This window comes from Aulonocara sp. 'chitande type north' Nkhata Bay, linkage group LG7 (assembly GCF_057382095.1).
Source record: "Aulonocara sp. 'chitande type north' Nkhata Bay isolate Kocher_YH1m ecotype deep benthic linkage group LG7, A_spYH_male_GT1.1, whole genome shotgun sequence".
Classification (NCBI taxonomy): Eukaryota; Metazoa; Chordata; class Actinopteri; order Cichliformes; family Cichlidae; genus Aulonocara; species Aulonocara sp. 'chitande type north' Nkhata Bay.
In genome coordinates this window covers 2838930-2857111 of record NC_141350.1, presented here as the reverse complement: position 1 = coordinate 2857111, position 18182 = coordinate 2838930, and the positions used below count along the sequence as shown (strand labels likewise).

Below are 18182 nucleotides of genomic sequence, written 5' to 3'. Positions count from 1 at the left end.
GAGAGGCTAATAAGCATGCTCACTGACCTTAACTCACTCTGACACAATCTTAACTGGGAAAGCATTCATAACGTAAGCTGAGGGTTTTGTTTGCCTCCCGTTTCCACCTTCTGCTTTCTCTTCTCATTCAAGGTGACCTTGAAACCTTGAATTTTAAGTGGGGGGTGACCCAAACCTAAGGGATCCCTTTTAAATGTTGCTTTTAAAAATAATTCTATACTATATTTTCTAAGGGATCTGTGGACTCCTGTTCATTAGTGGTAATGTTAATGCTAATACTAATAACTGTCACTCATATTTCAAATTCAAATTCAAATTCAAATTTTATTTGTCACGTACACAGTCATACACAGTACGATATGTAGTGAAATGCTTGGACAACTGCTCGTGACCTAAAGAAAACAAAAAAGGAAAAGGCTATGAATAAGATAGGAAATAAATATGAAAAATTAAAAAGGGTAAATTTAACTAGGAAGGAATAAAATATAAATTAAGGTTAAAAATGAAATAACTGTACAACACAAATTAGAATGAAGGGTAAATTTAACTGGGAGAATAAGATAAAGATAAATATATAAATTAAAGTTGAAAATAAAATAACTGTACAACAAAATACACAATATAGAAATATATAAGAATGTATGAAGAAATCTAAATATAAATAAATATATACACAATAACAGCAGCTGTACAAGTATTAACCGGAAATGAAGAATATAGTGACCAGTGTTGTGCAAAACCAAAGTCCAGAAAGTCCAGTGTGTGTGTAAGAACTGTATGTGTGGGTCAGTACTGTGTGGTGGTGTGATTGAGAGACCGTATCGCCTGCGGGAAGAAGCTCCTCCTCAGTCTCTCTGTGTTGGTCTTCAGGGAGCGGAATCGCTTTCCTGACCTCAGCAGAGAGAACAGTCTGTTGTTGGGATGGCTGAGGTCCTTCACGATCTTCCTGGCCTTGGTCCAGCACCGCCTGCTGTAGATTGAGTGCAGGTCAGGGAGCTCGGAGCGGATGGTGCGCTCAGCTGACCGCACAACCCTCTGTAGAGCTCGTCTGTCCTGCTTGGTGCTGTTCCCGAACCAGGTTAAGATGTTTCCCGCCAGGATGCTCTCTATGGTGCACGAGTAAAAGTTCCTGAGCACCTTGGAGGGCAGTTGGAAGTCTCTCAAGCGTCTGAGGTGGTAGAGACGCTGTCGGGCCTTTTTCACCACGGTGTTGATGTGACAGGACCATGACAGGTCCTGCGTGATGTGAACTCCGAGGTATTTGAAGCTGTCCACTCTCTCCACTGGGCACTCGTTGATGACGGGGGTCTGGTAGTTCCTCTCCTGCTTAGTGCTGAAGTCCACTATCAGCTCCTTTGTCTTACTGACGTTTAGAAGGAGGTTGTTCCTCTGGCACCAGTTCTCCAGATTCCTAATCTCCTTCAGGTAGGCCGTCTCGTTGTTATCAGAGATCAGGCCCACCACGACGGTGTCGTCAGCAAACGTGATGATGGTGGTGGAGCTGGTAGTGGCCACACAGTCATATGTGTACAAAGAGTACAGCAGGGGGCTCAGAACACACCCCTGGGGGGCTCCAGTGCTGAGAGTGGTGGAGGCCCATCCTTACTGCCTGTGGTCTGCCAGTTAGGAAGTTGGAGATCCACTGACACATAGATGAGCTGAGTCCCAGATGCTCCAGCTTGGTGGTGAGTGTGGAGGGAATTATGGTGTTAAATGCAGAGCTGTAGTCTATGAAGAGCATTTTAACATAATTCCCCCTTCTAGTGTCCAAGTGAGTGAGTGATGTGTGGAGGAGATGAGAGATGGCATCGTCTGTGGAACGATTTGGACGGTAAGCGAACTGTAGTGGGTCCAGTGTGTCTGGTAGTGAAGAAATGATGAAGTCTCTGACCAGGCGTTCAAAGCACTTCATCACTACTGAGGTGAGGGCTACAGGGCGATAGTCATTGAGAGAAGCAGGGTGGGGTTTCTTCGGGACAGGAACAATGATGGACTCTTTGAAGCATGTGGGGATCACCGACTGAGATAAAGAGATGTTGAATATCTCAGTGAACACAGGAGCTAGCTGGTATGCGCAGTCTCTTAGGATACGACCTGGGATGCCGTCTGGTCCTGCTGCTTTCCTGGTGTTCACTCTCTTGAAGGCTCTATTTTGGTGTTTCCTGTCTTTAAACAGACAGTCGATTTTGGCATGAGACTGATTTAGTTTTAGTCTTTTGAAGAAAACCTGCATTTGCTCTGGTCACATACTAAAAGCATCTAGGCTAGCTTTCTCTGTGACGTTTTAGATATCTGACAGAAACTAATGCTAAAGCTGAATCCCCTTTACTTGCAATATACTTTAAATATTAGAGCAACATTGGATTTTTAAATTCTTCATTGTTAGGGATGTGAATTGATAGAATTTAGAGATTCCAGTTCCATTATCGATATTGCTTATTCAATTCAATTCAATTTTATTTATACAGCACTAAATCACAACAACAGTCGCCTCAAGGTGCTTTATATTGTAAGGTAGACCCTACAATACTACATACAGAGAAGAACCCAACAATCATATGACCCCCTATGAGCAGCACTTTGGCAACAGTGGGAAGGAAAAACTCCCTTTTAACAGGAAGAAACCTCCGGCAGAACCAGGCTCAGGGAGGGGCGGGGCCATCTGCTGTGATTGGTTGGGGTGAGAGAAGGAAGACAGGATAGCAGACAATCAATCTGATTGGTTCTCACTGGCTCCACTTTGAGAGTCACCACCATCGCTAGGCAACATATCAAATACAGAAAGTAATTCATCACAAATCTCATTTCATTACTTTCCCATTTCTCCATAAAACGACTTGAACACATTGTCTCAAAATTACCATTTAACAATATAAACCTTTAAGCTACAGATACACACAACACAAATCCCTAATGACACACATATGATCTTTCTCTTAGTATTGAGGTATGAAGACAAAGTTGACACCAGAAACCAAAGATAAAAACCAGCGCAGCGAGAGTTTGATGTGATCATCACGGTGATTCTAGAAGCAGAGCCTGGAGCCTGAGAGCTCATGTTGAAGTTCAGGGTCTGGCTACTGAGCTGGGATCAGCAGACACTCAGTCTTGGCTAGCTTAGCATTAGCATGTTGTGTTAGCAGCATAACCCAGTTGTTTCTATCCGTGATGCGACTTCGTGCTCTCGTCCTTTCGTGCAATAAGAATCAAAGTGACGTCCCGGTACACGCTGTAGACTGTGACACTATTTTCAGCCTCTGGCACACAAACTGAAATCAACAAGTGCAAGTGGAACTGAGTATATATGTTAAACAGATCTTTGATCTTTCACTGAAACCTTTACTAATCAGAAGCTGTAGTGTGCAGCTCTGCAGATGTTGTAGGACACTAAGGACCAGATTTCATTAGTGGAGCAAATTAAGTGAGGTTGCAATCACAAAAATGCTCTGATGGGAGTAAAAAGTTCTGCAGATGATCTACTAACAATATGCTAATTTACAAAGACTCAGACAGTCCATTTAAATAATGCCAGCATTCTACCGAGAGCACCGCAAATTAGCAGATCCCCAAATCAGCAAGTTGAAGAGGGTGCAAGTAGCCCACTAACCAAAATAATGGAAAACATGGTAACTCAGATCAATGAGAGGCAGCTGAATGACAATAAGTTTTTGATAATCTTCCAGATCGTGGCAACAGTTCTCTGTACAAGCAGACACATTCTGCTATACATCGCGTATCAGGACTCTCCTTCTGCCTCAGCTCAGACAGTCGGTTTAGTTAAGATCTGCTCTGTTTTCATCCAAATACTAGTGTTCTTGAAGACTGGAAATATGTCGTGCACGGCTCTAAAAATGCAGGGTGAAGAGCTAGAACGCACAGCCAGAGCTTGGGCACGATCCTCACACCTTTGAGTGATCCACCAGCGCTGATTACACACTTGTTTTTAAAAGCCTCTCATTCCAAGTAAATTTACACTCCTAAGCAGCAACTATCACAACCAAGTGGGACACAAAATAACACATGCTTCTTCTTTTTACCCTAAATTCAGGACAATTTTCACAAACTTGTGTGCTGCGAACCAAAATAAAGCACATTTGCATGATCTGATCTGAAACTCTTACAAAGCAAACACGATAAGTCCAACTACAAACAATACATCACAAACATGATGCTGGCATTAACCTTTTAAAGCCATGAGATAGTTTTGTGCTGACACATACTGTTAGTAAGCAGTTCACAGTCCTAAGACTAGTAGGGAAAAAAATTATTAATTTTTTAATTTGTAGGTTTTGAATTTTTCTGTTTGGCTTTGAATTGTTAAATAAAATAAATTAAAACAATTTTGTTATAATTATTGTCTTAAAAGAATTCAAACATTTAAAAAATGATTTCATTAGTGAAATTAAGATGCATGTGACTCTCCATTTTCTTTTCATGGAGACTTCAGTAGCTATAAATGACCTTATTAGCATAATGTGTTCATGAGAATATAAATCACTGCTGAGACTCCCTGACAGGAGTGAAGTCTGACTGTGCCTCTGTATGCCAGTGTGAGGGCAGTGAGCAGAGCTCTGTTTGACCTTGGAGCACACTGTACCTCATGCCTTTTGTGGAGCGATTATGGAAATTCTGCAGCAGCTGCGGGACGCCCAGCATGGCCTCGAACATCACGGCCAGCGAACCCAAAGTCTCCACAAACACCACAGAGTCCAGCAGCAGCAGGGTGATGACTGCACACACGACGGTGAAGCCGAAGCAGAAGAGGAGGTAGTCCTCAAAGGCGCTCCACTTCCAGAAGTAATGCAAGTTCAGGTCTATAATCGGGAGATAGAAACGCAGACAAACATTTACTGGTAATCGACGGTTTTTGGACTCTAGTCAAAAATGAAAGAAATGGTGACGAGAGCAGAACAGAGAAAATGAAAGATTCTGAAAAAGAGTCAGAAACAGAAAGCAGAGATGATGAAACAGAGATAAATGTAAGCGCGTGTGTGGCTGCTGAGGGGTAACGACATGCTTACGCTATGTGAGGATGGGAAAAGAGGAGTGATTGAGACAGGTGCAAAAAAGAAGGACCAATGAGCACATTTCATTACAGGATGCATAGAATTCTGCAAAGACGGCACTAAAATCACTGAGCACATGCATACGTGAATGTAACAAAGAAAAACGAGATTTTTAACATTTCTATGACTTTGTAATAAATTGAACTTTAGCGAGGCTGAGCTATACATTTACGTTTATTACCTTTAAACCTTTTCATTGACACAAGCGTATTTATCACGTGTGCCGTTACAATTCAGAGGAAAATTAAAAGACCACAGCGTTTGTTAGCTTGCAGAAACATTAAAGAAAAAGTGAGTCAGTGTGACTGTGAAGTAAAATTGAACACGAGAACAGCCACACTGTGGTCTAGCAGTTTCTGTCCTGCCATCTTCAGTAACAGCGGCGACTCCACGTGCTTCAGAAGGAAATCTTATGAGCGGGAACATTAGGCTCACTACAGCTGAATTCCCATCAACCATCAGTATTGTACCAGTGGACCATTATATGAGATGATGGACAATCTCTCATTGTGTATGTATGACCGTGGAAAACCGGCTGACATCAGCTAGAGGGGATTGATGACTAAATAAGAGCGCATTAGTTAGTGTAGAGACTGGAGCACGCCGTGTGCTGTGAAGCACCTGACCTCTCCACCTGAGGTAGATACTTTTCAGACGTCCAAGTACGCTCGCTTCATGAGCAAAAATAGGGGCGTGTAGGTGTGTAGATGTAGGTGATTTTAAGCTCACAAACTGACGTTTCTGTGTCAGCTGATGTTTTTTACTTGTATGGTTTGAATGATGCTTCTGTGCTCTATCCTGGTGTCTACTGTGATCTACTCGATGAACAGAAAACAGTCATTAAGAAGACGTCAGACACACAGATGTCTTCAAATTGCATTTTGGTTCAACCAAGACGGTAAAATACAGATACTGCATTCAAAATGACACAAACGAAAAAGAAGAATCTATTTCATTCCAAATTAATCAATTCATCTTTTAAGAATGAATTAATCCAGACTAAGACTTAAGGTGGAATTAACCATTTAGTTTGCTGTCAGCTAAACTAAAAATGAATCATTTCAATTCAGTTTCATTTGTATAAGCAAACATCCCAGCATTCACACTCCGACCCCAGACTATCAAATCAAATAAGAGAAAACAACGGAAGAAATCTGAGGAAGATCAACAGACATCAGTCCTGATTCCAGTTAAAATAATCGAAGTATAAGAATTAGAGACAGCAATGCTATAAGAAAAGAAATGATCGCAGACTCACAACATTCATTAGAAACTTATTAAAGGTATTAAACTGCATTTTCTTTACTTGTGTCAGATGAATAGATCAGACATGCTGAGAGTCAAACTTATTGTTACGATTCAAACACAGCAAGTTTCTGTTACTACTGTATATACATTTGACTCCACTTGTACTGCCTGATTAAGGACACAGTAAGAGTACAAATATCAGCTTATACATGTAGAAAAGTTATATGATAACTTTCTTCTGAAATATTAAACAACACAAGTCTATTAGTGGCTTTTATTTCTTCATAGTTTATTAAAAATCTCATCCTGACGTGTTTCCATCTCACATTCAGTGGAAACACTTTACACTGGGGTGGCTCATTTCAGACAAGCTGAACTGTTTTGTGGGGTTTTTGGCTGGACCATCACTACCTTCCTCACCAAGTTTCACACATGCCACATCTGCTGAATGTCCTCGTTCCAAAACGGAAATTCAGTGCACACTGCAGATGCATGAGTGGTCAGAATGGGACTTCCAGGAAATGAGCTAATGAGAACCAAAATACTGGAAGTTGGATTTTTATGTGTAGAATCGCAGAACTTTCTGATCGCATCCTGACGACGGTTTTGCACGACTCTTGCTTTTCTTGGCGGTGGTGACAAAGATACAGGAGTCAATGTTTCTGTGTCACTCAGAGAGAAATGTTTCCAGCTCCTCCGTCTGAACAAGGACTTTTCCATTTCTAACCGTACACGCGATACATACGTGTGGTTGCGCAGAATAAGCGCGCACATGCATCAAACACCTGACTGGGACATTTTTGATTTCACTCTTGTACGCTGCATCTGCTGCGCTGTCTTGGGACACACAGAATGAGACGTGTTGCAACAAGTGCTGCATGTTTGCAGCAAACAGCAAATGTGATTAATGGCTTTATTAGAACATACTGCAGCAGACACATCACCCCCACACAGGGTTCGCAGCTTTCTTACACACATGCGACAGGACAAATATCGCCTCTCTGGACAGACTTGTGTCGTTCATCACAAACTATGAGATGAACAGAAATTAGAAAGCTTTTAACAAAGCAGATCGTTATAATTAACACCATTAAATCTGTCAATAATATCTTTAAGAACGCCAGCGGGCTCATTTCCCTGTTAGCTTTAACTAAGCTGAAACCCCCAACGTAAGACTAAAATATCTCTTTCCTCCGTAACTGGACCGTGAAATAAATAAATCAAGTTGAGAGGGGAGAAGTAAAAAGTCCATCCGCTCCTAAAGAAGACTAATCTAATATAACAATATAATAATATAATAATAGCGTATGTGCTGGTTTTGGACCTTATTGTTGTGTCTGATTTTCATCTGAAGGACTTCTCTAAACCGGCTGAATATCCTCAATGTGCTTGGCTCCAAGGTTATTATCGTTAACGAAAACTAACAAAATAACAAAAACTAGAAGTGAAAAAACATTTTCGTTAACGGAAATAAAAATAAAAACAAAAAAAGGAAAACTAACTAAAACTGTAATGAGTGTTCACAAAACTAACTAAAATTAACTGAATTTATAGCAAAAATGTGTTTAGTTTCATTGATGTGTGCGTGTCCTACAATAGTCGAGGGTGAAAATGAAGTTTAGTTCCCAGATTTTTCTTGCTGTCTCATTATGCCAGCAGGTGGCAGCACGTTAGTCGAGTCGTCTGTGTTGCTGCTCCGTCCACGCGCAGAATCATGTCAGGAAAAGTCGGGAGAAAGCGCCAGAGTCCAATTTGGGATTACTTTGAATATGACTGTGTTTTGGATAAAGCAAGTGTCTTGTAGTGGGAAGAGACAAATTATGAGGGACATTTCTAAAGGGAAAAAAATCCCACAAACCTTAAAGTGAACTTGAAAAGCTCACACAAGAAGGCTAACCTAGCTTACCTTGAGAAGGGAGCACACTCAACCCTCATCCCCAGAAACAGACGCTAACCCCAGGCAAGGCAGCGTGATGCATCCCGAGACAACAGGACGGGGACATCTACATAACTGTGAGTCAATTGCCTTCAAAAAGTTTATCAATTCACTTGAACCAAAATTACGAACACCCGGTGCTGCAAGAGCTAATAGTCTCATTGGGGCCAAGATATACATTTTATAGTTGCCTGGTATCAATGGTTGTTCATCTGGCTTTATTTATTTATGTATTTATTTATTTATTTAAAGAACCCATAGGTGGGAATGTGAGTTGTCTGTCTCTGCGTGATATGATGAAACTGGGATTTTGTTGCACTTAATTATTGCAAACACGACTAAAACTATAACTGAAACTAATCAAAACTAAACTGAAACTAAGGATTTTCAAAAAAATAAAAACTAAACTAAACTAGCAAACAATCGGTAAAAACTAATCAAAACTGATATAAAATTGAAAATCTGAAGTCAAAACTAAATAAAAATAAAAACTAATGAAAATTGCAAAACTATTAAAACCCTGCTTGGCTCTCACAAAACTCTGTCAACCTGAAAATAAACCAACTTGATAAAGTTGGGCATCATGCTGAAAACCACGGGTAAGACATAAATTAGACCTGCAGGTTAAATCTGCCGTCACAGACTTCAGGTCAAGGTCAACGTAAACTGTTCCTTTCTTCAATCACTGACTGAGTGACTCAGATTTCTATTACGCTCAACGTGAACTATCTGCGGTATGGGCTAGAAGAAGCTGGAGTGACTGAAGAACAGTCTTCAGTCACTCCAGCTTCCCCCTCACCTGAAAAACCTCCTTTACTCTCAGATTAGTCCCAGCTTCAAGCTTATCTTTTGTTTACAATATTAAAGACCTTAATTGTCTTAATTGTTTTAACTGGGTTAATTTGTTGTTTTAATTACTTCTTAATAGCTTAATTTCTTTGGACTGTTGTCTGATTTTGTGCAGCCCCTCAGACAGCATTTGTTGTGTTTCATGCTCCGCACGAATAAACAGACCTGACTTGAGCTACTGCAGCCACCGGCGCTTGGCAGAGGGAGGGAAGTGCCAGGAGAGGTTGGCCTTTATCACAAAATTAAAAGCTGCTTCATTTCCTTAAGAATGAGGCCGAGGTGGTGAAGTATCGAGGCGCTGCACCAATGAGAGTAGTGAAAATCAGTGTCACCTCTCTGTGTAGCACTCCTTTCTGAGCCTCTCACATGTTACATTTTCAATTTTTGAGCTCAGCTTAACCTTCCTTCTGCTTATCTGCAGCACACACGCCAAGATGCCAAAAAATGTTCTTCTCTTGTTCTCTTCCTGAGAGCTGCAATCTATTTTCATACATTAAGCAACACGCCGACTTCCCCTTCTTTATCCCTGCACCCCCCTCTCTCTTTTGTAAAGCCTTTAAAAAGTACAACCAAAAGAGAAGACGACGTCTTTTATGGAGTCGCTTCTATTATCCTCCTGCACCGTTCTCTGACCACTTCACCTTTTCCCTCACGATATTGGAATCCTTTCATCGGGAAGGGCAAGTGACCGCCTTTCTCAAAGAGCTCCCTCCTTGTCTGGTGGGCCTGAAGACCAGAGGCGCACTTCAAAGACCCCAGAGACTCCGAAGTGCCAGGAGGTGAGGAAGCACTCTTCCTTGACACAGAGTCTTTGTTTACACAAAGGTCATTGGAGATGAGACAATTTAATGAGTAAAAGACATGTCGATACCTGCGTGTGACGTTATTCTGGGAGGAAGTGTCTCGGCAGGAGGAGCTACAGCGTACAACTCCAGACATTATTTCAATGGCTGTTTGATGCAGGCTGCACAGAGGCTGGAAAAGATGATTAGAGATGGAAGCATATATATAACTGGAGAAGGTGCCTGAGTCAAAGAGTAGTCCTGAGATATACAGCAGAGAAGCTAAACTAATTTCCCATCAGGCTTAGCAGAGAGAGAGAGCAGCGTGGAACCAAGAGCAGAGACAGAGATGGGAATTGACACTGACAGCTAGAGAGCTTTGAGATGTGCCGACTCAGCACTGTCAGTCTGCGTGTACAACGACTTAGCTCTGTGGAGTCTGCTCTGTGTATTTTAAGATGTGTGAAAGTTGCTGTTTGACATCTCTTGTAGGCTGTCTCGTTCGCCGCTCGGCTCGCTGGCCTAATCTGATGGATGGGACTTCTTGTTGTGTTGGATGGAGTGGACTTTTGAGATCGCTGTAATGGGTAATAATGGATTGGATTTATACAGCGCTTTTCAAGGCACCCAAAGCGCTTTACAATTCCACTATCCACTAATTCACTCTCACATTCACACACTGGTGGAGGCAGCTACGGTTGTAGCCACAGCTGACTGACAGAAGCGAGGCTGCCATATCGGCACCAGTAGGCGGTAGGGTAAAGTGTCTTGCTCAGGGACACAACGACCAGGACAGAGAGCCCGGGGATCGAACCGGCGACCTTCCGGTTACAGATGCGCTTCCCAACCCGCTGAGCCACGGTCGCCCGGGTAAAGACGGTTTAGATAACGCAGGCAATGCGAGCAACTAACTTCCTCACCGTATTCTAATCCAATCCAGGAGCTGTGGCCGGCGGTCGTGTCAGAATCCGCGAACTGAGCCGCAGTTTGGTTTTGTCTCCTCAACACAGCTCCACAGAATACTGACAGCACGAGGAACAGACACGCCTCCTTCATAGGTTTTAATGGGGACGCTGCAGGAGCTCTGCAATCATTTGGATGGGCAGAAATACCACATAAAGGGGGGTGGGATGGGGGGGGGGGGGGGGGGGTCTTGTTTTCCCAGCTTGGTTCACTAACTGAACAGGACTGAGAGAAGACAGACAGGAAAGGGTCCACTGCTCTGCAAGCTCTCTGAATAATGCAAATGTCCACTCGTTAGGATATAGTGAGAATGTAAAACACACTGGGCCTCTCCCTTTCTCTCTCTCTCACACACACACACACACACACACACACACACACACACACACACACACACACACGCACACACTGCTTGTGCCTATGCTACGACAACTTTTCTCCGTGCCCCTGGTACACCGCTCAGAAACACTTTGCCACACACACACACACACACACACACACACACAAATCTACAAACATAAATAAATAAATAAATAAATAAATAAACTGCCTTCCCGGCAGATTAATGTCTTGAACTAGTTTAGATTTTGCTCGCGATGGATGAACACACAGCCTGTGGTCAAACTTTTACTATATTTGAGTCGAGTCACGCTGACTGAGATGAAGATCACAGATTATAAAATCTATTTAAAATTCATTTTCACTTGAGCACAGAACAATTCAGTCAAAAAAAGTAATAAAAAGCAGAATATAAAAAGGAAGCAGCGATCACCATTATTTGAAATGACTCTAGATATTACCAGTAATGTTTCATATGGACCCTCATCCACATCAACAGCTTCATTTCACCGTCCTTTTTTAACACACTTGAAACTCTTCTTAGTGAAGAACAATTCTGAGATGCAACAGTACAGAAGAGCGGGCAACTGGACGCTCTGAAGTAGCTATGCATTACAAGAGTTATCTGTGGTAATAAAAGGGGCTATTTCTGTGAAATATGAGGTGATTTTCTGAAGAACGTTACCATCCGTGCTCAGTCGTTCAAGACAGAAAACATTCGACCCTTTAGGATGGCTCCTTAATTGACGTTTCCAGTTGCCAGGAAAGCTCCAAGTAAACATGTTTTTGTTCCGAGTATGTGGGACACGTAAAAAATATAATAAACAACGAAACAGCGTAAGTTGTGAAAATGCCATTTAGGTCGTTTTCAGCATGATTACTTAACAGACTGCTTCAGGCTGGTCCTTTAAAGGAAAAGAGGTTAAATCTCATCATCGTACATCACCGAGGGAATTCTCAATGTCCACTGCAATTAATGCAATCTTTTTAATTTCCATTAGCTTCTGTCTGTTTGCGCGATACCTTAACAATGTTTTGTTTTAATTTCAATTTGTGTTCTGTTGCAGCATCTTTTCAATTTTCATTTTAATACAGTTTTCTATTTGTTGCTTCAGTGCCCAATTTACTGTAAGTATGTCTTCTATTTTAATCTTTTATGTCCAGCACATTAATAAAATAACTTGTTCTATAATCCCACGGAGCACAGCGGTAAAGTCTCTCATCCCCGCATGGCCACATCTGGCAAAGCTAAAAAGCCTGCGTGCATCTTTTTATAAATATCTACTCACAGAAAGAACACAAATTTGCATAATGTTCTGTGTATCATCAAAGTCATTCATGCAAAAACATCCAAGTAATGCATTCAGCAGTCGATAGTTCTCAGTGGCTTGCCTGAATGCCTAAGGCTAAGGCATTGTGAGCCTTTTAACAGAGGCTTTATGAAGGAAAACGTTTTTAAAAAGGTGCCGTAAGCTGAAAGGCTGCAAGGTAAGAGAGTCACTTGGGTTCACACTTTTGAATCTCTCCAATTCTCTGGGTTTAGAGCGTCATCTGGCACTCTTACTTGAAACTGAGATTACTTGGCTGGAAAAGCAATCAGTCAAGGGAAAGCCATAAGATGGCTAATGATAGCCAATCAAATCTATGGGCTGGAATATCAATGCCCCCGAGCTGTCGTCAAAATGTGAACACTGGCATTAAGCAACTGGTTTCAGAAAATTGAATCTCTTCCCTCATGGAAATCGTCATAGTGGAATATCTAAACCAAGTGGAACATACAGCCGATTCTTCCTGAAATAAAGCAACATAAGGACAACAGCTGACTTACCACATGTGAGTCCGCGTCTCTACCTCTGTGTTAGGTGAGGGTGCTGCCTTAAGCATGCAGGATACAAAATATACCCACCAACAATCAGTGAACACCCCACACTGTGACGTGGTGCATTCTCAAATCAGGCATCACTAGACCTGGAAGGATAAAGAGCTCTTAACGTCTGATGGGATGTGTTGGACTTTTCAGTTTCCAAATCAACCACCAAACAGCTGTTCCTGTGTGTGCAAAAGATAATACAACAAGTTGTACTCCGGGGGTGAAGGGTCAAAGGGCAAAGGTCAGACTTTTTCTTTGTACAACAGAGATTAGCAATGCTAATGTTAGCAGCCAGTGCAACAAAGGGCAAACAGCCGACGCAGCAAGAGCTGATTCTGTCGCCTTAACAGCACACTCAGGAGGTATTACATGAAAGATTATGATGTGATACAACGGGAGACTTAATAAAATGATTTCCTAAAAATGAATAAACAGTGAGTGCAATACACCGCGACGTTACTATTACCATTTAAATGAGTTATTCAGCTTTACAGTCCTTTTGGCTACTACAAGAGAAAGACACATTCTGAAACATACTTAAGAAAATAAGGAGCTGAAAGTCTTTTCTTTGTGGTTTTTAGCAAACAGTCATTTGTCAACAGCATTTTTGCTGCAGTAGCACTTTTTTGAAGGTGGGAGGCTTTGACCTTCCTGTGATCCATGACTGATTTCTCCACTAGTGATTGTTTTTACACCCCGTGTGTGTGTGTGTGTGTGTGTGTGTGTGTGTGTGTGAGTGAGTGAGTGCGTGTGAGAGTGAGAGAGAGTGTTGTACATCTGTGAGGGTGTGTGGGTACCAGATTGTGTGTGTGTGTTATGTCAGTGAAGACCTCCATCTATCAGTCCAGGTAGATGCTAACTGAAGATGAAGGCGTGTGTGTGTGTGTGTGTGTGTGTGTGTGTGTGTGTGTGTGTGTGTGTGTGTGTGTGTGTGTGTGTGTGTGTTCTCTTTAACCTTTGACTGAGATGAGGACTAACTAACGAGCTGTATTAGCATTAATAACTCACAGCAACATAGAAGAGTAATTGTAAGAGCTTCATATCACAGCATGTGCTCCTTCACTACTTATGCAAAGAGTCGCTTCGACCTGCAACTTCTATTTCAGCTTCAGGGCCGCTCACAGTTTTAACGTACTTTCAAACTCTCACATCCTCGCCACAATCCAGTTTACTTTTCATTCTTACACTAGTTCCTTTGTCAGTCTCCCTCCCTGAAAGTCGGCGGACGGCTTCCACCTGCAGCTGTGAGATAAACAAGAGTGAGTCAGTCAGCTGTGCATGCTGTGCTCAAAAACGATGACCCGTCTGCACAGGCCACCACAGTCAGGCTCTCGCAAGACTCAGTGCAATCTTTGTGTTTGTGCGATTATTTCATTGTATTCAGTTCAACATGACGAGCCTTAGAACAATAAGTACGAGTACATTTAAAATGAAATGAAACAAAATTATATACAGTCGGCTCGGATAAAGTGAGATATCCTTGATATCTCACTTTATCCGATAGAAGCAGTACAACACAGCTAAACTGTGCAACCAACCTCAAGTCACAAGGAGCACTTGGCACATGTTTCCATGACTCTTATCCTCCCTCAGTCCTTCTGTGTTTCTCTTACACTGTAAAATCCGTTAAGCAGAGAAAATCAAAATTTAAAAGCTTTTTTTGCTGCCACTGTCCTTCATTTGCCCCAACAGCAGCTGCATAATCCTCTATCTTACCTTGCATGCCCGTTCAATCCGTAAATGTCTTCAACCTTTTTGAAATTCCCAAATTTGGGTAAGTCTGAAGGTAGTTTGGCCTCAAGACACTTCAGCAAGTTCTTTTTTAAGTTGTTTTTTTGCTTAGAATTTGCTGTCTGCAGCAAAATGAAAGCAGAACATTGGTTCAAATTAAGTGCTGTTGTTCTTGTGTTTCACATGTTTTTCAGATACAGGCTGAGTGAGCAGCTGTGCTTTGTTACTGATGCCAGTTGATAAGCCGTCACCCTCTAATCCCAAACACCGAAGCCCGTTTCTAACACACTGACATAAAAGACAAGAAGTCCTCAGTTTCTCCAAAGTAGTCATTTTTTATTCATTCTTTTCTTCTCAGAAACTTTAAAGATAATAACAGACGGATCGGAGTCTGTTTTCAGCAGGAGCAACTTCAGGTGATTCAGATGAAGCAAAACATCCGTGGCCTCGCTTCTACTTTTTTGCAGACTGGCACTTTCAGCCAGTGTTGGCAGCTCATGCTGTCAGAGTAGCACGAGCCTGAGCTGTGAGGACTTGTTTGATACGTCAAAGCACAGAGCTGACGCTGAGCTGCAAAGTCCAGCAAAGTTGACTGTGCTAATGTCCCTTCATGCACCAGGATAAGTATAATAATAGGATAATAGGATAGGATAATAATAACAATGTTTCTGTTGCTCTCGCTGCACTCAGCACATTGCATGAGAAACAAAAACACATCTGTGAGTCTATGATTGTGTGATGTTCACGTACACCTGCTCCCAGACAGAGTCGGCCGTGTAACGTCAGCTTTGTAGCTTACGATAAAAAACAGTTCCTAATGCTGATGTTTGACAGGAATTCATTTGGACCAGACACGCCGATGGGCTTATATGGTGAAGATTTTAGAGTTATGATACCTGTCTCAAACAGTACTACACAATTATTACTATTAATATATCTTCTATCACAGCGGTCCCCAACCCCCTGGCGACGGCCCGGTACCGGTCCGTGAGTCGTTTGGCGCCGGGCCGCGAGACTTGAGGCTCGGGTGTGACATTTATGGTTTTCAGGGTCTTTTCCTGTGTTGTAATTGTGTGTCTCATTTTGAAAGAAATGTTTACACATGACCATAGCGACCAGAGAGCATTATGGGGCAGAGCGGAGGATGTTACTCAGTGTTGTAGGCGCATTTCAGGAGGACGCTGCTAATAAAGTTACACAGTGAATTCATGTTTATTATTATATTTACAAAATACCACATTTTTTGTCTTGGTCGGATCATTTTATTTTGTTGTATTTATCCGCAACACCTTAAAGGCCGGTCCGTGAAAATACTGCCTGGCTGGGGACAGGCGGGGGACCGCTGAGCTATCAGTTAAAATATTCAGGAGCTGCATTTTAGCAAATTATGTGGCATTTAGTAAGCGTCTGCCCTCTTTACCCATTTCTGTCATTACACGTTACACCAAATATCTCTGCTTAAAAACTCTTCAGATTAAGGCAAAGCTATTAGACATTTTGAAGTGGATGTAGGCAGACAACAACATCCAAATGTCCTGGATCACTCAGGCTCCTTCCATTAGCTCCACAGCTCTAAAGCAGCTCCGTTCTGTGTCCACACAGCAGATTCAAAAGGGCTGTGAAAGACTGAACAGTTGGAATTCTTCAGGATGGAGAGTGTCTGATGGATGACAACCAGCATTGAGGCCGAAGCACTGAAATGCTGTGACCTTGGTGCTGAGGATGAAGGAGTGGAGTGAACAGAAGCGAGGAGGTGTGGTGTCAGCGGAGCACTCTACCCACTCTAATCCACACTGCGAGAGCATGACAGACACAGAGAAGCATGAGATCAAATTAACTACACTTTGGCTCTGTTGTTCTCTCGTCCTGTCTTGACGGTCTCTCGCAGACACACAAACACACACATGATGTGCATGCACATACACGGTGCACACATATGTAGAACACAACCTGTTTCCTCTTTTCTCTCCCAACTTTCCGCTTAATGCAGATTCACTCACACACAGACGCTCTAATGCAGTCAAAGCTAAGCGTGTGTGTGAAGGTGATCTGTTCTGATAATAATCAGCTGTTGACCAGATGGAAGAATCAGGAGGTCCAGATAAGGAAAAAGGTACACACTGTTTATTAAAGCTTTACTTCGGCAGATACATTATCAATGGGAGGCTTTCTTTCTGTTCAGATAAGCAGGTGTTAATCAAAGATAAGCAGCAGTACTGTTCTTTGCTGCAGACCACTGGGTGTGACAAAAGCTCTCTTGACCAAACAACATGACCTTCATGGCAGAGATGTGCTACGTGGGCCGTGTCTGTGTATTAGTCTAAGGGTTATGTTGGAAGAAGACCTCTTAATGCTTTAATGCTGTGCTTTATTAATATGTGCAGATTCCTGGAGGGGAATAAAGCCTTAAGTGAACATATGATATACACAGACCAGCATTACAGGGCAAAGACTTCACAGCACTTGCAAAAATAGAATGTATTGACATTACAACATTATGTAATGTCATGTAATGTTAAGCAACAGAATTAGGAGCGTTCATAAACCACGTTCAACCCTCCCACATGTCTAAAAACTCTGTTCACATTAAATAACTGGACTTTCCTTTGAAATACTGGAAAATATCAGACATGCAGCTACGCAAAAGCATTAAGGCTGCAGGACGACTTTTAGCTGATCTATGCAAATCTGTACCAATGACGCATGTAAACATGTTGGGATTCACATGCCTGCAAACTCAGGAAGCTGATACAGCGTGGTTAACGCCGTAGATGTTTGAACAGCCCTGCACATTCCCCGCTCGGTCACAGAGCTAGGAGTGAGGTCGTGCACGCCGTGACTGCGTGGATCACATGACATGAGCAACAGCGGCGAGAGCTCCATCTACGTCACCGCCGCGACCCCCCTGCAGCAGGAACACAGACCTGATGCATGAAAATATAATCAGGCATGTTTTGCAATAGGCTGACAAATGCAGCGTTATATTTGTACAGCTGCACTTTTGTCAGAAGTACTTGAAGCGTGCAGATGGAGAATGCAATAAAAATGTTATCATTTTATAAATGAATCCAAATGCTCTCACAGCTCGTACAAAGATGTAAAGGAATAAGAAGAATCCGTACCTGACAGTGTGATCTTCTGCCAGATGTGCATTCATGTTCAAAAGCAAAGAAATTAAAAAAAAAATGTTTCCGTAGATCCAGACAACAAAGACAACAAAGACAACAATAACAACGACGTGCGTCGACTGGAAGTGATACACGAGTTGGCAACTTTAGCGAGATACACAGGACGTCTGTATCCACAGTGTTACACACACACACACACACACACACACACAGGTATAATTATCACATTACTCAGTCAGAGAGCACAATTACAAGCACAGCAGCAACATT

General features: G+C 42.2%; 1 protein-coding gene across 3 annotated transcripts in view; it reads right to left on the bottom strand.

Annotated features, from left to right (window-relative positions):
* LOC147324286 (solute carrier family 66 member 2) overlaps window positions 1-18182 on the bottom strand; it is a 56956-nt gene that overhangs the window by 18770 nt on the left and 20004 nt on the right. For all 3 annotated transcript variants that reach the window (XM_086297949.1, XM_086297950.1, XM_086297948.1), the window contains exon 4: window positions 4598-4814. In XM_086297949.1, the coding sequence (XP_086154075.1) occupies window positions 4598-4814 (217 nt within the window). The remainder of the gene's footprint in view (window positions 1-4597; window positions 4815-18182) is intronic.